At 46.9% G+C, this 18,038-nt stretch overlaps 1 protein-coding gene across 1 annotated transcript in view; it reads left to right on the plus strand.

Annotated features, from left to right (window-relative positions):
* The window catches only part of LOC137349296 (zinc finger protein 850-like), a 58,353-nt gene extending 42,387 nt beyond the window's left edge, over positions 1-15,966 (plus strand). Inside the window, exon 3 of the mRNA XM_068014840.1 lies at positions 9,202-15,966. Coding sequence (XP_067870941.1) covers positions 9,202-10,308 — 1,107 coding nt within the window. The 3' untranslated portion in view covers positions 10,309-15,966. The remainder of the gene's footprint in view (positions 1-9,201) is intronic.
* The last annotated feature ends 2,072 nt before the right edge of the window (positions 15,967-18,038 follow it).

Here is an 18,038-nt window from a genome sequence, read left to right on the forward strand (position 1 = left end):
AATAAAACTTTAACTTGAAACGTAATTCAATTTTATACCCCACTTCTGGGTGCACAATCTTAAATTGAACTAAACACTCAACAATCACTTTTCACACTTACTCAATTCCAAACAACTTAGAAAATTGATTCCTGTAATGGGTTATGAATTCAAAGTACCAAAATCTGTGTCAAATTCCCTGTCCCGATGCCGAGGAACACACACAGGTTAAACAGTTCACAACTAAAACATGACTCAAGGTTCCCACAAAATATACACGTGTAAAAATAGAACAAGTAACAGACTCATGCTTTCAACAGTAAGGCCAGACAACAAAGAGTTAATGACTGTCAGTTCTACAGAACGCAAGCTGCACATCCCAAGGACATTCATTTCATTTGTGGAAGCTGCCGAGATTCTCATATTTGACTCAAATGACACAGTAACGTGTTTTACTCAATTGAAATTTCACTAAAGCATAGTCTTTTTATGTCACTCTGCCATAAACTTAGTCATGGAGCCCTCTGGCCCCCAGTTATTAACGGGCCATAGGTAAGGCCAGGGTGGGGGCCGAAGGCTCGATTGGGGGTTCGGGGGGTGGTCATCCCAACGGCTGTAACCATTGTCATGGTACTTACTGGCCTTATCTGCCAAGTTGGCCCGATTAAAGTCATCAATGTCATCATCCTCCCTATCTGCAAACGCACGTTATACCCCTTTGAATCATCAAAGTACAAGCTCTCACTACTTGCACAGAATACTACCCGTCAAGGCACCAGGTGATCAGTCTAGGACTTGCGGCTGCTCTTCTGTTCTCTGAGCCCCTGGCTCAGGGTATCTTCTCAAGTGTTCTTCCCCAGGGTTCTTGTGCCTTCCCCAGTTTCAGTCAGGGGTCAAATCTTGTTTCCAAGACCCTCTCCTCTTACTCATAGGGGTCTGGTATAATGACATAATAATTCCTTATTTGGTTCAGTGAGAACCTGGTCAGCCCTTTGTCATTTCTTTACAGGTTCCCATTGTCTACTGTGAGTCTAATCGTATCTCATGTCTATGGTGACTCCTTTATCTGGTATGTACAAGGACAGTGTCTAGAAACATCTCCTGTTTTTCTACACTGTCTACAATTTCTTGGCCATCTGTGTGCTGTGGCTACTTTCTACCCAGCACCCTGGCATCCCCCTCCCCTCCCAATATTTTAACACACTGTGTACTGTTGTGTGACTAACCCCTTTGTTTCAACTAAGTTCTTATGTGTTTTTACTGGGTCTACAAATCTTGGGCTTCACAAATTGAGGTCACAAAATTTAAGAAGTTATGCTGAAGGTAGAGAATTGTGTCCAGTTCTGGTCACCAGACTTTAGGGAAGATGTGAGGTGCTTGAGAGGGTGCAGAGGAGATTTACCAGAATGGTTCTGCGAATGAGGGAATTTAGCTACCAGGTTAGGTTGGAGAAGTTGGGTTTGTTCTCCTTGGAACAAAGTGGATTGAGGGGCGGTCTGAGAGAGGTGTACGAGGCTATGACAGGCTTAGATAAGATAGACAAAGAAAAGCTGTTCTCATTAGCTGATGGTGCAAGGACTAGGGAACACAGATTAAGGTTTTGGGCAAGTGACACACGGGGATGTGAGGAAGAACTTTCTTGACACAACCAGTGTTAATGACTTGGAACTCGCTGCCTACGAGGGAGGTGGAAGTGGTGATGATCAATGATTTCAAAAGGAAATTGGATGAGCACTTGAGAGAAATAAACCTGTAGGACTACGAGGATAGAGCGGAGAATGGGACTGACTGGATTGCTCTACAGAGAGCTGGCATGGACTGAAAGGGCCAAATGGCCTCTTTCTATGCTGTAATGACTCTGTGATTCATTTGTTTAACCTCTTCTCGTAATTTAACCCTTGTAGTCCAGGTATCATTCAGGTAAATCTACGCTGCAGTCCCTCCAAGGCCAATAGAACAAAGAACAAAGAAAATTACAGCACAGGACCTTCAGCCCTCCAAGCCTGCGCCGATCCAGATCCTCTATCTAAACCTGTCGCCTATTTTCTAAGGGTCTGTATCTCTTTGCTTCCTGCCCATTCATGTATCCTTCCTAAGGTGTGGTGCCCAGAACTGAACTCCAGCTGTGGTTTAACCAGGGCTTTGTGTATCTCAGTGATTTTCCAGTCACACTGATACCTGAAATCTTTTCCCACAGACAGAACAGACAAACCTTTTTCCTTCCACGTTCAGAGGCTGATGATGTCCAGATGCTGATGAATCGAGTGACTATGTCAGATCTTTACGTGATGTTTCATTGGAGTTTCTTGTCTGCAAATCTTCTCTGAGGCACCCGTAAAAGGAATTTACAAAAGCTATCACTGTCAGTCCAGGATAGAAATTCACAAATCTCTCCTGCCGCTTCCTGGCCCAGGATGGCCATGCATGTGCCCTGTTGCACATTGCGTCCTAGAAAGATGGTGACTGTTAACCTGGGCTCCATTGTTCCACTTTAGAGTTTTTGTTACCACATATTACTGCATTGGCCAACTAGACGGTCTGCCTCTCTTCTGTGGCTACATCTGTACCCGTGTGTTCCTGGAGAGGGAGCACGCGGTGTCTGCCGATAAGCTTGGGCCCTTCTGCGACTGGTGGGCACTGGAGGGACTGGAGTGTAATATCACCACAAGGAATTACATTTTATGTTAATTTAGTTAAGTTTCCTTTGTAGTTTTTGTTTCAGCATATTACTGGTGCAACTTCCTTTAAGTTACTGATGCAACAGAAAGGACCTACACAGGTCAGGGACCGACTTCCACATTCAACACCCACCCCAATATCAACTGGCTCTTAATTGATCCGTCTGTGTTTCTCAACTCAGTTCTGCGAACAACGCCTGCAATAAAACAAAAGCAAAATACTGCAGATGCTGGAAATCTGAAATAAAAGGAGAAAATGCTGGAAATATTCAGCAGGTCAGGCAGAATCTGTGGAGAGAGAAACAGAGTTAATGTTTCAGGTGCATCGAGCCACCGAAGCCTGCAGCCTGGAACTTGGAGTGGGAGAAGGAGGAAGAGTTAGGAGAGGCAATACAGTCCAACACTCACAGCAACCTACAATCCACTGACGTTACTGGGATAGGGAGACAGAGTTTAGAAACTCTCACCAACACGACTCCAGTAAAAGATCCCAGGAGGAAAAGGGGGAGCAGTGTGTGTACCTGCCCTGATATCCCCCTCCCCAGGCCTGTCAGTCAAACTCCCCACTCCTCCCAGTCCACAGCTCAGCCTAGCAGCTTCCTGCACCTTGAGCCAGCCCTGCCCAGGTGTGGCCCAGTCTAAGAGGATAAAAACAAGAAATGCTGGAAATACTCAATAGGTCTTGCAGCATCTGTGGAGATAGAAGCAGAGTTAATGTTTCAGGTCAGTGATCTTTCATCAGAACTGGCAAAGGTTAAAAATGAAATAGGTTTTAAGCACATAAAATGGGGGTGAAGCAAGAGATAACGAAAGTGTTGAAGTGTTGATAGGACAAGGTCACAGAGAATAACTGACCAGAAGGTTATGGAGCACAGGCAAACGGTATGTTAATGGTGTGCTGAAAGACAAAGCGTTAGTGCAGAGAGGGTGTTAATGGACAGAAAAGTGAACAGCCCTGGCCCAAAGCATAACATAAAAAAGTGGGCAGGCAACATGGTTAAAAAAATGATGAAACAAACTAAAATAAAATGAAAAAATAAAAAATAAATACAAATAAAAAAGGGGGACCAGTCATGCTCTGAAATTATTGAACTCAATGTTCAGTCCGGCAGGCTGTAGTGTGCCTAATCAATAAATGAGGTGCTATTCCTCGAGCTTGCATTGATGTTCACTGGAACACTGCAGTAATTCCAGGACAGACATGTGAGCAGGGGGGAGTGTTGAAATGGCAAGCAACCAGAAGCTCGGGATCATGCTTTCGGATTGAGCGGAGGTGTTCCACAAAGCGGTCACCTAATCTGCGTTTGGTCTCCCCAGTGTAGAGAAGACCACATTGTGAGCAGCGAATACAGTATACTAAATTGAAAGTACAAGTAAAGCACTGCTTCACCTGAAAGGAGCGTTTGGAGCCTGGGATAGTGAGGAGAGAGAAGGTAAAAGTACAGGTATTACACCTCCTGTGATTGCATGGGAATGTGCCGTGGGAAGGGGACGAGGTGGTGGGGGTAATGGAGGAGAGGACCAGGATGTCGCGGAGGGAATGATCCCTGCGGAATGCTGACAGGGGAGGGGAAGCTGTGTTTGGTAGTGGCATCACGCTGGATGTGGTGGTAATGGCAGAGGATGATCCTTTGGATATGGAGGCTGATGGGGTGGAAAGTGAGGACAAAGGGAACCGTGTCGAGGTTCTGGGAGAGAGGGGAAGGGGTGAGGGTAGAGGTGCAGGAAATCGACCAGACACGGTTGAGGGCCCTTCAACCACAGTGTGGGGGGTGGGGTGGGGGGGGGGGAATCCTCGGTTGCGGAAAAAAGAAGATATATCAGAAGCGCTGTCGTGGAAGGTTACATCATCAGAGTCGAAACGTCGAAGACAGAGAAACTGGGAGAATGGAATGGAGTCCTTACAGGAGGCAGGGTGTGAAGAAGCGTAGTCGAGGTAGCTGTGGGAATCGGTGGGCTTATAATGAATATTAGTAGACAGCCTATCCCCAGAGATGGAGACAGAGAAGTTGAGGAAGGTAAGAGAGACTTGGAGATGGACCATGTGAAGGTGAGAGAAGGGTGGAAATTAGAAGCAAAGTTGATAAAAGTTTTCAAGTTCGGGGCAGGAGCAGGAAACAGCACTGATACAGTCATCAATGTACTGGAAAAAGAGTTGGGGGAGGGGGCCTGAGTAGGACTGGAACAAGGAATGTTCGACATATACCACAAAACGACAGGCATAACTAGAACCTATGAGGGTACCCATAGCGACAGCTTTTACTTGAAGGAAGTGAGTGGAGTTGAAGGAGAAGTTGTTCAGTGTGAGAACAAGTTCAACCAGGCGGAGGAGGGTGGTAGTGGATAGAGACTGGCTGGGCCTCTGTTCAAGGAAGAGGCGGAGAGCCCTCAAACTGTCCTGCTGGGAGATGGAGGTGTAGAGAGATTGGACATCCATAGTGAAGACGAGGGGGTTAGGACCAGGAAACTGGAAATTGTCAAAATGATGTAGGGCATCAGAAGAGTCACGGATGTAGGTGGGAAGAGACTAGACCAGGGGAGAAAAGATAGAGTCAAGATAGGAAGAAATAAGTTCAGTGGGGCAGGAACAGGCTGAAACAATGGGTTTGCCAGGACAGTCCTTTTTGTGCATTTTAGGAAGGAGGTAGAAGCGGGCTGTCCGGGGTTGCGGGCCTATGAGGTTAGAAACTGTAGTGGGAAGATCTCCAGAGGAGATGAGGTCTTTCTAACAGGGTTAGAGAGGCTAGATGCAGGGAGGATGTTCCCAGTGGCTGGGGAATCCAGAACCAGGGGTCACAGTCTCAGGAGATGGGGTATGCCATTTAGAACCGAGATGAGGAGAACTTTCTTCACTGAGGGTGGTGAACCTGTGGAATTCTCTACCGCAGAAGGCAGTGGAGGCCAAGTCATTAAATGTATTCAACAAGGATATCTAATGCCAAAGGGATATGGGGAAAAAGCGGGAACAGGGGACTGAATTAGACGATCAACCATGATCTTTTTTGAATGGTGGAGCAGGCCGAAAGGGCCAAATGGCCTACTCCTGCTCCTATTTTCTATGTTTCTGTGAGGTCACTGACAGTCCTGTGAACAGTGGCTTAATGTTTGGATATTCGATGGTAGGGTCATGGCCGGGGAGGGGGTAAAAAGTGTCTTGAGAGTTGACGCTGAGCCTCTACAAGGTAGAGGTCGGTACGCCAGACAGGAACAGCACCACCCTTGTCTGCAGGTTTGATGACAATGTCAGGGTTAGACCTGAGAGAACGCAGTGCAGCGGGTTCGGAGGGAGATAGGTTAGAGTGAGTGAGGGGGGCAGAGAAATTGAGACGGCCGATGTCTTGCCGACAGTTTTCAATAAAAAGATCAAGAGTGGGTAAGAGGCCAGAGGGAGGGGGCCAGGTCCAAGGGGAGTCTTTGTGGAACCAGGGAGTGGGGGAGGGGGGACCTCCTGCCTTGTGCTGTGTCCCAAATGGTTGCTTCCTGCCTCCCCTCCCCCAGGCCCCTTTATAACTGAGCTCAGTTTCCTTTAAAGTTTTGTCCTTTGATGTTACAGTTTATTAACCCTTAATTCCTCCAAAAGAGCTGGAAATCTGGCGGCCGTTAACCCCGGGCCTGTCACCGGGAGAAGCCCCGCAGCTGCCGCCCCGCTCGCTGTAAACTCGGCTCCATCACTCCCTCCACTACCAGCAACAGATGCTCAACCACTACACCCGCATGGCGCATGCTCCAAACACTGTTTCACAATGCGCCTGCGCACTTGAACCTGACGCTTCCTTCTGCGACCTCTCACCTGACAGCTCACAATGGCCGGGTGATTGATGGCAACTGCGCACCAACAGCAACACAGGATGGGACAAGTGGGCGGGGCGACTCTCACTCCTCATCAGGAGTCCCGCCCATTGCTCGCTCGGATTGCTTGGAGGACCAACAGCCGGCTAGGTCCTCCAGCCCCGCCCCACTCTCCCTATTGGTCCTGAGCTGTCGTCAATCAGCCAGCCGATCCGGCGGTGTGAGCGGAGCATGCGCGGTGAGCAGGGGCTGAGGCAGGGAGCGCGGTTCCTGCAGAACTGAGTCGGGAAACACAGGCGGAGCAATTCAGAGCCGGTTTGTATCGGGGAGGGTGTTGATGTGGAAGTCGGTCCCTGACCTCCTGTTTAGGTCTTTGTTGTTGCATCAGTTTGATCTGGAGTGGAGACGGAGGAGCAGCTGCTGGGTTTAATCCAGAATACTTTTGAGCCCAGTCAGGCCCAGCAATTTCCAATGTGAGACTGTCAAGGGAGGGAGATTCCAGGGGAGATGAGGTTACTAAACGGAGACCAACCACTCAATGTTAAAGAGTATTGTTTTAGTAACAAGTATTTCTGTAATCCATTTTACAGATAGATTTATTTTTTACTTCATTCCTGGGATTCGGGTGTCACTAGCCAGACCAGCAGATATTGCCAATCTAATATAAAAGCAAAATACTGCGGATGCTGGAAATCTGAAACAAAAACAAGAAATGCTGGATTCACTCAGCAGGTCTGGCAGCATCTGTGGAAAGAGAAGCAGAGTTAACGTTTCGGGTCAGTGACCCTTCTTCGGAACTCAGATATTGCCAATCCCTAGTTGCCCATTGAGAAGGTGATGGTGGGCCACCTTCTTGAACCGCTGCAGTCTGTGTGGTGAAGGTGCTCCCACAATGGTGTTAGGGAAGGAGTTACAGGATTTTCACCCAGTGATGATGAAGGAACGGTGATATATGTCCAAGTTAACATCAACTTATATTTATGTAGCGCCTTTAATGTAATAAAATGTTCCAAGGCATTTCGCAGGAGTGTTTATAAAGCGACATTTGACACTGAGCCACAAAAGGAGATATCAGTGCAGTTGACCAAAAGCTTGATCAGAGAGGTGGGTTTTAAGAAGTGTCTGAAGCACAGAAGGCGAGGTGGAGGGGATTAGAGAGGGATGTCCGATTATGGCCTTGGCAGCTGAAGGCACGGCCACCAGTGGTGGAGCAATAAAAATCAGGGATGCTTAGGGTGCCAGAATTAGATGAGCCCTGATCTCTTGGAGGGTTGGAGGAGATTATAGAGATAGTGAGGGACGAGGGCATGGAGTGATTTGAAAGCAAGGATGAGGATTTTAAGATGCTTAACTGGGGGTCTGTGTAGGCCAGCGAGCACAGTGGTGTTGGGTGAACAGGACTTGGTTCAAGTAAGGACACAGGCTACAGAGTTTTGGATGATCTCAAGTTTATGGAGGGTAGAATGTGGGAGACCGGCCAGGAGTGTGTTAGAATAGTCAAGTTGAGAGGTAAAAAATACATGGATGTAAGTTTCAGAGGCAGATGAGCTGAGGCAGTGGTGAAGCCAGGCGATGTTACTGAGGTAGTAATAGGCGATCTGTGTGATGGCACCGATATGCATTCGGAAGCTCATCTCGGGGTCTGGTTTCGCCTCAGACAGTTTCCAGAGAGAGAGATAGAGTTGGTGGCGAGGGAGTGGAGTTTGTAACAGGAACTGAAGACAATGGCTTCAGACTTCCCAATATTTAATTGGAGGAAATTTCTGTTTATTCAGTACTGGATGTCAGACAAGTCAGGATGGTGTGACCTGGAGGGGAACTTGGATGTGATGGTGTTCACATACACCTGCTACCCTGGTCCTTCTAGATGATGGAAGTTGAGGATTTGGGAGGTTCTGTCAAAGTTCTGGTTGAGTTGTAGATATATAAAATCCCTCTCCTCTCCCTGCCCCTTCCACCTCTTTCTCTCTCTTTCCTCCCATAAAGGGCAGAGTCTTGTGTATGTCCAGACTGGGTGCCAGGTTCCCTTCCCTGAAGGACATTAATGAACCAGTTGGGGTTGTACATCAATCCAGCAGCTTTCATGGTCACTTTTTCTTAGTGTTGGCCCCATAAATTACCAGATTCATTCAGCTCCATTTCACAACCTGCCTTTGTGTTTTTGTGGGTTCTCTCACACTCTTTTTTTTCTGTTTTAAATCAATTTCACAGGGTTTTAGAAGGGGAGGAATTGCAGCTGTGAAATGAAAAACAAACGTCAGATCAGGATCTGAAGGAGTCGCCCAGTTTATCATAACCCGAATATCACTGGATTTTGAACGTGAGAGGAAAAAGCAGCGATCACAGTGTGGAGAAACTGTACACATATTCTGTGTGTGGATGAGGTTTCTGCCGATCATCCGGCCTGTCAAAACACAACTGCAGTCACACTGGGAAGAAACCATGGAAATATGGGGACTGTGGAAAGAGATTGAATTATCCAGTTGAGCTGGAAACTCATCCATGCAGTAACACTGGGGAGAGGCCATTCACCTGCTCTGAGTGTGGGAAGGGATTCACTCAGTCATCCGATCTGCTGAGACATCAGCGAGTTCACACTGTCGAGAGACCGTTTAAATGTTCAGACTGTCGGAATTGGTATAAAGGTTCTGCTGAACTGATGTCCCATCAAAGTGTTCACACTGACGTGAGACCATTCAGATGTTCATATTGTGGGACTGGGTTCAAACGATCATCTGAACTCACTGTACACCAGCGCATTCACACTGGGGAGAGGCCATTCACCTGCTCTGAGTGTGGGAAAGGATTCACGACTTCATCCCACCTGCTGACACATCAGCGACTTCACACTGGGGAGAGGCCGTTCACCTGCTCAGAGTGTGGGAAAGGGTTCACTACTCCAGCCGACCTGCTGACACACCAGCGAGTTCACACTGGGGAGAGGCCGTTCACCTGCTCTGTGTGTGGGAAAGGATTCACTACTTCATCCATCCTGCTGACACACCAGCGAGTTCACACTGGGGAGAGGCCATTCACCTGCTCCGTGTGTGGGAAAGGATTCACTACTTCATCCGCCCTGCTGAGACACCGGCGAGTTCACACTGGGGAGAGGCCGTTCACCTGCTCAGAGTGTGGAAAGGCATTCACTCAGTTATACATCCTGCTGACACACCAGCGTGTTCACACTGGGGAGAGGCCGTTCACCTGCTCTGTGTGTGGGAAGGGATTCACTCAGTCATCTGTCCTGCTGACACACCAGCGACTTCACACTGGGGAGAGGCCGTTCAGCTGCTCTGAGTGTGGGAAGAGATTTACTACTTCATCCCACCTGCTGACACACCAGCGAGTTCACAATGGGGAGAGGCCTTTCACCTGCTCAGAGTGTGGGATGGGATTCACTACTCCATCCCAGCTTCTGACACACCAGCGGGTTCACACTGGGGAGAGGCCGTTCACCTGCTCCGTTTGTGGGAAAGGATTCACGACTTCATCCGCCCTGCTGACCCACCAGCGAGTTCACAATGGGGAGAGGCTGTTCACCTGCTTAGAGTGTGGAAAGGGATTCACCTGTTCATCCACCCTGCTGAGACACCAGCGAGTTCACACTGGGGAGAGGCCGTTCACCTGTTCTGAGTGTGGAAAGGCCTTCACTCAGTTATACAACCTGCTGACACACCAGCGAGTTCACACTGGGCATAGGCCGTTCACCTGCTCAGAGTGTGGGAAGGGATTCACTCAGTCATCCAACCTGCTGACACACCAGCGAGTTCACACTGGGGAGAGGCCATTCACCTGCACTGTGTGTGGGAAGGGATTCACTCGGTCATCCAACCTTCTGCTACACCAGCGGGTTCACAAGTAACTCAGGGATGAAAAAGTTCCGCCAAAAAGCAGATTCCGACATTGCGGTTTTGGAATTCCACCATTGGCTTCTCCCTTTCCGACTCAACCAAAAGACTGGCTTTAAAAATAGTTCACCGACATGTCAGATTTTTTATTTAAAACCGGCTAACTAAAAAGCTGCCCGGAGGTGTTTTTACCTGCTTTTAAGTTGTGTTTAGTTTTTATAGTCTTCCACCTCGGCGAAAATGATCTTCAACCAGGAAAGCAAGTGTGTGGAACTGCATACTCCTTCACAACTTCAGTGTGTCAGTCTTCTGTAAATGGCCAAAAAGGAGGTGTGTGTAAACACAGACCAATTCCCAATGTTTGTTTTTGCCTTCAATGGATATCTTAGCAGAGACCACCTGAGAACTGACACAGCTCATTTGACAAGGCTTAAAATTAATGGTGCAGGATCAGTAGCTGGCAAGTCACTGGTCTGCAGCAAAAACATTGGTCTGTCAATAGGAATTTGAAACTTGCTTCCATTTACACAGCAGTGTGTGTCTGAAATAATTTCTGAAAACCCTGCACAAACTGGTTACTGAATGTGAATATCCTGCAGTGAGCATGAGCTGTATAAACTCAATATATCCTGTGCTTTGCAGCAACTGAAGTGATCTGGAATTTCCACTTATCGGTTTGCTCAGGTGTATGGCTGAATTCCATTCATTGTTCATCTCCACTTTCACTGTCTACTGTCCCAGTCACACTGTAAACCTTGAGTCAGTGTGAAGCTGTCTTTTGCACCATAGTGATGCAAGGCAAGGAGTATAACTCTGACCATCTTTCTTCAATGTGTGGTTTGACATTGCTTAAGATTATCTGGAAAAGGCTGTCCTGCACCACAAGTGCTGTGTATTGGCTACAGTGCAACTATCCTGTGAGCTCTCTGCAGTCACTATAAATGGTCACTGGGTTTCTGAGGCTGATGGCACAATACTCTGTACATGTATGAATATGTATATAGAGTGCTGCCTTTCTCCAAACCAACACAATAGTTATGATTTTCAGCTCACCTTGCTGTTAAATGCAGCTGCCACTGCACCAATTGATGCAGTAGAACAGGAGCCAGAAGTGTTCATCACTGTTGGGATATACAGCTGTCCATTGGACCTGCTGCAGTCACATGGCCATTACCAAACTTTGGAGCCTGATTTGGGGATGATGCAACAGAACCTCAAACTTGTTACTGTAGAGGTTGTCGTCAGATGTCGCTCGATTTGAGGATGATGTCTACTCAAGGTCGCGGGTTTCTGCCATGGGTCTTCAGGTCACTGAACAGGCTGATTCTCGACCCGCAGATCTTTGGGCACATGGGGCAGGATGTCCCACCAGGTAGTGGGACCCGGAGTGCAGGATTTGTTTCCTAGAGGTACAACACTAGTCTCATTACTTTTCCACTGTCACTAGCAAGATCTGATACAATTTTTATGTTGCATAATATTTGGACCCTTTGAAGAGGAAAACCACAGCTTTAATTAGTTTTCATTAAAATTATAATGAGATATGCACTGCTAACAAGATTATTTTAGTTTAGAATCTTGATAATGTGATTAATTATTTTAAATTATAAGATCTACCATGAGTCATGATATTTAAAAACAAGCATTCTATCTATAGAGGCACCACATTTGCTAAAGTTAATGAGATTATTTTACTGTTTTGTACTTGAAGGTAAATAATTGTCTGAAAGAAATTTGGATCAGGAGTATCACATGCTCCTAACAGAATGTATGTGATATTCCTGTCCATTTAAGTTAATGGACAGTAAATTGGACAGGCTGTATAACTGGTTTTACTTTCTGCTTCGTTCAGGTGATTATGTCATAGCACAAAATAAGAACAATTACCCCACTTATGTTCAAGTTTCTGGATTGTCAATGTCTCATAAATGTTTACTTTTTATTAATTTATATATCTACTGATTTGTGCACATCACTTGCCAAGGTACCAGAACGTACCATCTGGTATGTTTATATATATTGCTTTCCATTAAAGTTGACACATCTTCACAGAACACCTTTTACATGACCAAGCTATAAATAGGCAGAAGCCAGTTTGCTTCAATAACAGTGCTATAATTACATGATTCCTTGTCAAAAAAAAACATACTTTTTTTTTTAAGTCTTCGGCCTCTAATTTTCAGACTTTTTAGTCTTTGGCCACTCTCACCCCTGCATTATTTTTTTATTCATTCATGGTATGTGGGAGACGCTGGCCAGGCCAGCATTTATTGCCCATCCCTAATTGCCCTTGAGAAGGTGGTGGTGAGCTGCCTTCTTGAACAGCTGCAGTCCATGTGGGGTAGGTATACCCACAGTGCTGTTAGGAAGGGAGTTCCAGGATTTTGACCCAGCGACAGTGAAGGAACGGCGATATAGTTCCAAGTCAGGATGGTGTGTGACTTGGAGGGGAACTTGCAGGTGGTGGTGTTCCCATGTATTTGCTGCCCTTGTCCTTCTAGTTGGTAGAGGTCGCGGGTTTGGAAGGTGCTGTCTGATGCATTGCATCTTGTAGATGGTACACACTGCTGCCACTGTGCGTCGGTGGTGGAGGGAGTGAATGTTTGTAGATGGGGTGCCAATCAAGCGGGTCGTTTTGTCCTGGATGGTGTCGAGCTTCTTGAGTGTTGTTGGAGCTGCACCCATCCAGGCAAGTGGAGAGTATTGTGCTCTAGTAGCCATGGTATTTATATGGCTATTCCAGTTCAGTTTCTGTTCAATGGTAGCCCCTAGGATGTCGATATTGGGGGATTCAGCGATGGTAATGCTGTTGAATATCAAGGGGAGATGGTTAGATTCTCTCTTGTTGGAGATGGTCAATGCCTGGCACTTGTGTGGCGCAAATGTTATTTGCCACTTATCAGCCCAAGCCTGGATATTGTCCAGGTCTTGCTGCATTTCTACACAGACTGCTTCAGTATCTAAGGAGTCACGAATGGTGCTGAACATTGTGCAATCATAAGTGAACATCCCCACTTCTGACCTTATGATTGAAGGAAGGTCATTGATGAAGCAGCTGAAGATGGTTGGGCCTAGGACACTACCCTGAAGAACTCCTGCAGTGATGTCCTGGAGCTCAGATGATTGACCTCCAACAACCACAACCATCTTCCTTCGCGCTAGGTATGACTCCAGCCAGTGGAGGGTTTTCCCCCTGATTCCCATTGACCTCAGTTTTGCTAGGGCTCCTTGATGCCATACTGGGTCAAATGCTGCCTTGATGTCAAGGGCAGTCACTCTCACCTCACCTCTTGAGTTCAGCTCTTTTGTCCATGTTTGAACCAAGGCTGTAATGAGGTCAGGAGCTGAGTGGCCCTGGTGGAACCCAAACTGAGCGTCACTGAGCAGGTTATTGCTAAGCCAGTGCCTCTTGATGGCGCTGTTAATGACACCTTCCATCACTTTACTGATTGAGAGTAGGCTGATGGGGCGATAATTGGCCGGTTTGGACTTGTCCTGCTTTTTGTGTACAGGACATACCTGGGCAATTTTCCACATTGCAGGGTAGATGCCAGTGTTGTAGCTGTACTGGAACAGCTTGGCTAGGGGCGCAGCAATTTCTGGAGCACAGGTCTTCAGTATTATTGCCAGAATATTGTCAGGGCCCATAGCTTTTGCAGTATCCAGTGCCTTCAGTCGTTTCTTGATATCACGCGGAGTGAATCGAATTGGCTGAAGTCTGGCATCTGTGATGCTGGGGACTTCAGGAGGAGGCCAAGATGGATCATCAACTCGGCACTTCTGGCTGAAGATTGTTGCAAATGCTTCAGCCTTATCTTTCGCACTGATGTGCTGGGCTCCCCCATCATTGAGGATGGGGATATTTGTGGAGCCACCTCCTCCAGTTAGTTGTTCAATTGTCCACCGCCATTGGTAGAAATATGGGATTAGTGTAGGATTAGTATAAATGGGTGGTTGATGTTCGGCACAGACTCGGTGGGCCGAAGGGCCTGTTTCAGTGCTGTATCTCTAATCTAAAAAAAAAAATTCACGGCAGGATGTGGCAGGACTGCAGAGCTACGATCTGATCCGTTGGTTATGGGATCGCTTAGCTCTGTCTATCGCATGCTGCTTACGCAGTTTGGCATGCAGATAGTCTTGTGTTGTAGCTTCACCAGGTTGACACCTCATTTTGAGGTATGCCTGGTGCTGCTCCTGGCATGCCCTCCTGCATTCTTCATTGAACCAGGGTTGGTCTCCTGGCTTGATGGTAATGGTGGAGTGGGGGATATGCCGGGCCATGAGGTTACAGATTGTGGTTGAATACAATTCTGCTGCTGCTGATGGCCCACAGCACCTCATGGATGCCCAGTTTTGCATTGCTAGATCTGTTTGAAATCTATCCCAGTCAGCACGGTGATAGTGCCACACAACACGACGGACGGTATCCTCAATGTGAAGGCGGGACTTCGTCTCCACAAGGACTGTGCGGTGGTCACTCCTACCAAAACTGTCATGGACAGAAGCATCTGCAGCAGGCAGATTGGTGAGGACGAGGTCAAGTATGTTTTTCCCCCGTGTTGGTTCCCCCACCACCTGCTGCAGACCCAGTCTAGCAGCTATGTCCTTTAGGACTCGGCCAACTCGGTCAGTAGTGGTGCTACCGAGCCACTCTTGGTGATGGACATTGAAGTACCCCACCCAGAGTACATTTTGTGCCCTTGCCATCCTCAGTGCTTCCTCCAAGTGCTGTTCAACATAGAGGAGTACTGAGTCATCAGCTGAGGGAGGGCGGTAGGTGGTGATCAGTAGGAGGTTACCTTGCCCATGTTTGACCTGATGCCAAGAGACTTCATGGGGTTCGGAGTCGATGTTGACGACTCCCAGGGCAACTCCCTCCCCACTGTATACCACTGTCCTGCCACCTCTGGTGGGACTGTCCTGCCGGTGGGACAGGACATACCCGGGGATGGTGATGGCAGTGTCTGGGACTTTGTCTGTAAGGTATGATTCCGTGAGTATGACTATGTCAGGCTGTTGCTTGACTAGTCTGTGGGACAGCTCTCCCAACTTTGGCATAAGCCCCCAGATGTTAGTAAGGAGGACTTTGCAGGATCGACCGGGCTGGGTTTGCCGTTGTCGTTTCCGGTGCTTCGGTCGATGCCGGGTGGTCCGTCCGGTTTCATTCCTTTTTATTGACTTCGTAGCGGTTAGGTACAACTGAGTGGCTTGCTAGGCCATTTCAGAGGACATGTAAGAGTTAACCACATTGCTGTGGGTCTGGAGTCACATGTAGTCCAGACCAGGTAAGGACAGCAGATTTCCTTCCCTAAAGGACATAAGTGAACCAGATGGGTTTTTACAACCATCGACAATGGTTTCATGACCATCATGAGACTAGCTTTTAATTCCAGATTTATTAATTAAATTCAAATTCCACCTTCTGCTGTGGTGGGATTCGAACCCATGTCCCTAGAGAAATACCCTGAGTCTGTGGGTTACTAGTCCAGTGATAATACCACTACACCACCGCCTAACCCCTTTGTTACTTGTTTATACTCTCCCTATTAATGCTGAACTGCTGGATAACTCTGATTACATTTATATGTGTTTATACATGTCTATAAAGTGTCTGTGTGCCCAGATTTAACTAAGTTGTGATTTGTAACCAATAAATGATGTTTTGGGCATGACTTGTAGTCTGGTATCTTGGTGATTTGTCAAGAAAGATTTAATTCACTCACTCAACTGCTTCAGAGGAACCAGACTGAGGTTTAATGAGCATAAGAAATAGGAGCTGGAAGAGGCCCTGTAATTATTCGGTCTATCCTTTGCTCCCTTTTTAAACAGAGGTACAATGTTAGCAGTTCTCCATTTGGATCCACTTCTATCTAGTGAGGACGGGAAAATAATGGTCAGACCTTCTGCTATTTCCTCTCTTGCTTCTTATAACAGCCTATGGTACATTTCATCTGGCCCTGGTGATTTATCAACTTTCAGGAGTGCTAATCCCATGAATAGTCCTTTCTCTATATTTATCACATCCAATACTTGACACTCCTCCTCAACTACAACATCAGTATCATCCCCCTCTTTTGTGAAGACAGGCACAAAGTATTCATTAAGAACCATACCAATATCTTCCGCCCCTACAAGTTACCTTTTTGGTCTTTTATGGGCCCCACTCTCTCCTTAGTTATCCTCTTACTCTCAATGTATTGATAAAACATTTTTGGGTTCACCTTGATTTTGCTTGCCAATCTTCTGTCATGCCCTCTCCATGCTTTCTTAATTTCCTTTTTGATTTCACCCCTCCACTTTCTGTAGTCGTCTCGGCTTTCTGTAGTATTGAGTTCTTGGTATCAGACATAAGCTTTCCTTTTCTGCCTTATCTTACCCTGTAGGCTCCTTGACATCCATGGGGCTCTAGATTTGGCCGTCTCTCCCTTTTTCTTTGGGGAAACCTGTTTACTCTGAATCCCTTGAATCTCCCCTTTGAACGCCTCCCACTGGTCTGACTCTGATTTACCTTCAAGTAGCTATTTCCAGTCCACTTTCGCTGAACACTCCTCAGTTTAGTAAAATTGGTCTTGCCCAAATTGGGAACTCTAACTCCTGTTCTTCCTCCGTCCTTTTCCATAATTATGATCAAACTGACTGAATTATGATCACTACCACCAAAATGCTCTCCCACTGCCTCCCCTTCCACCTGCCCATCTTCATTTCCTAAAACTAAGTCTAAAACTGCGCCCTCTCTTGTTGGACTTGCTACATACTGGGCAAAAAGTTCTCCTGAATGCACCTCAAGAATTCCGCTCCCTCAATTCCTTTCACACCAGAACTATCCCAGTTATTATTGGGGTAGTTAAAATCCCCTATTACTGCCCTATTGTTCTTGCACTTCAGAGATTTGCCTACATATCTGCTCTTCTATCTCCCTCTGACTGGGGGTCTACGGTACACTCCAGCAGTGTGATTGCCCCTTTTTTGTTCCTTAGCTCAATTCATATGGCCTCATTTGATGAATGTTCCAACATATCATCCCTCCTCACAGCTGTAATAGTTTCCTTGACCAAAATTGCCACTACCCCTCCCAATCATGTCTGAAAACCCTGTAAACAATATTGCTCTGGGGACATGGGTTTGAATTTCACCACGGCAGAAGGTGAAATTTGAATTCAATTAATAAATCTAGAATTAAAAGCTAGGTCTAATGATGGCCATGAAACCATTGTCAATTGTTGTAAAAACCCATTTAGTTCACTCATGTCCTTTAGGAAAGGAAGTCTGCTGCTCTTACCTTAACAGCAGAATCCAACCCCTGCAGTCACTTGTGAACTCGCTGGTGAGTCAACAGGGTGGATGAATGAGTGAACTCCTTACCGCACACGGAGTATGGGAAAGGCCTCTCCCCGGTGTGAACTTGCATGTGCTTAAGGAGACTGGATAACACTGTGAATCCTTTCCCACAGTCAGAGCAAGTGAACGGCCTCTCCCCAGAGTGACTGCGTCGATAAGTTTCCAGCTTTGATGCGTAACTGAATCCATTCCCACAGTCCCCACATTTCCATGGTTTCTCCATGCTGCGGGTGTTCTTGTGTCTGTCCAGGTTGGATGATCAGTTGAATCCTCGTCCACACACACAACACGTGTACGGTTTCTCCCCACTGTGAATGGTGATGTTTTTTCAGGCTGTGTAACTGGTTAAAGCTCTTTCCAGTCAGTGCACTGGAACACTCTCACTCGGGTGTGTGTGTGTCTTGCT

Source organism: Heterodontus francisci, chromosome 34 (genome assembly GCF_036365525.1).
Source record: "Heterodontus francisci isolate sHetFra1 chromosome 34, sHetFra1.hap1, whole genome shotgun sequence".
NCBI classification, from domain to species: domain Eukaryota; kingdom Metazoa; phylum Chordata; class Chondrichthyes; order Heterodontiformes; family Heterodontidae; genus Heterodontus; species Heterodontus francisci.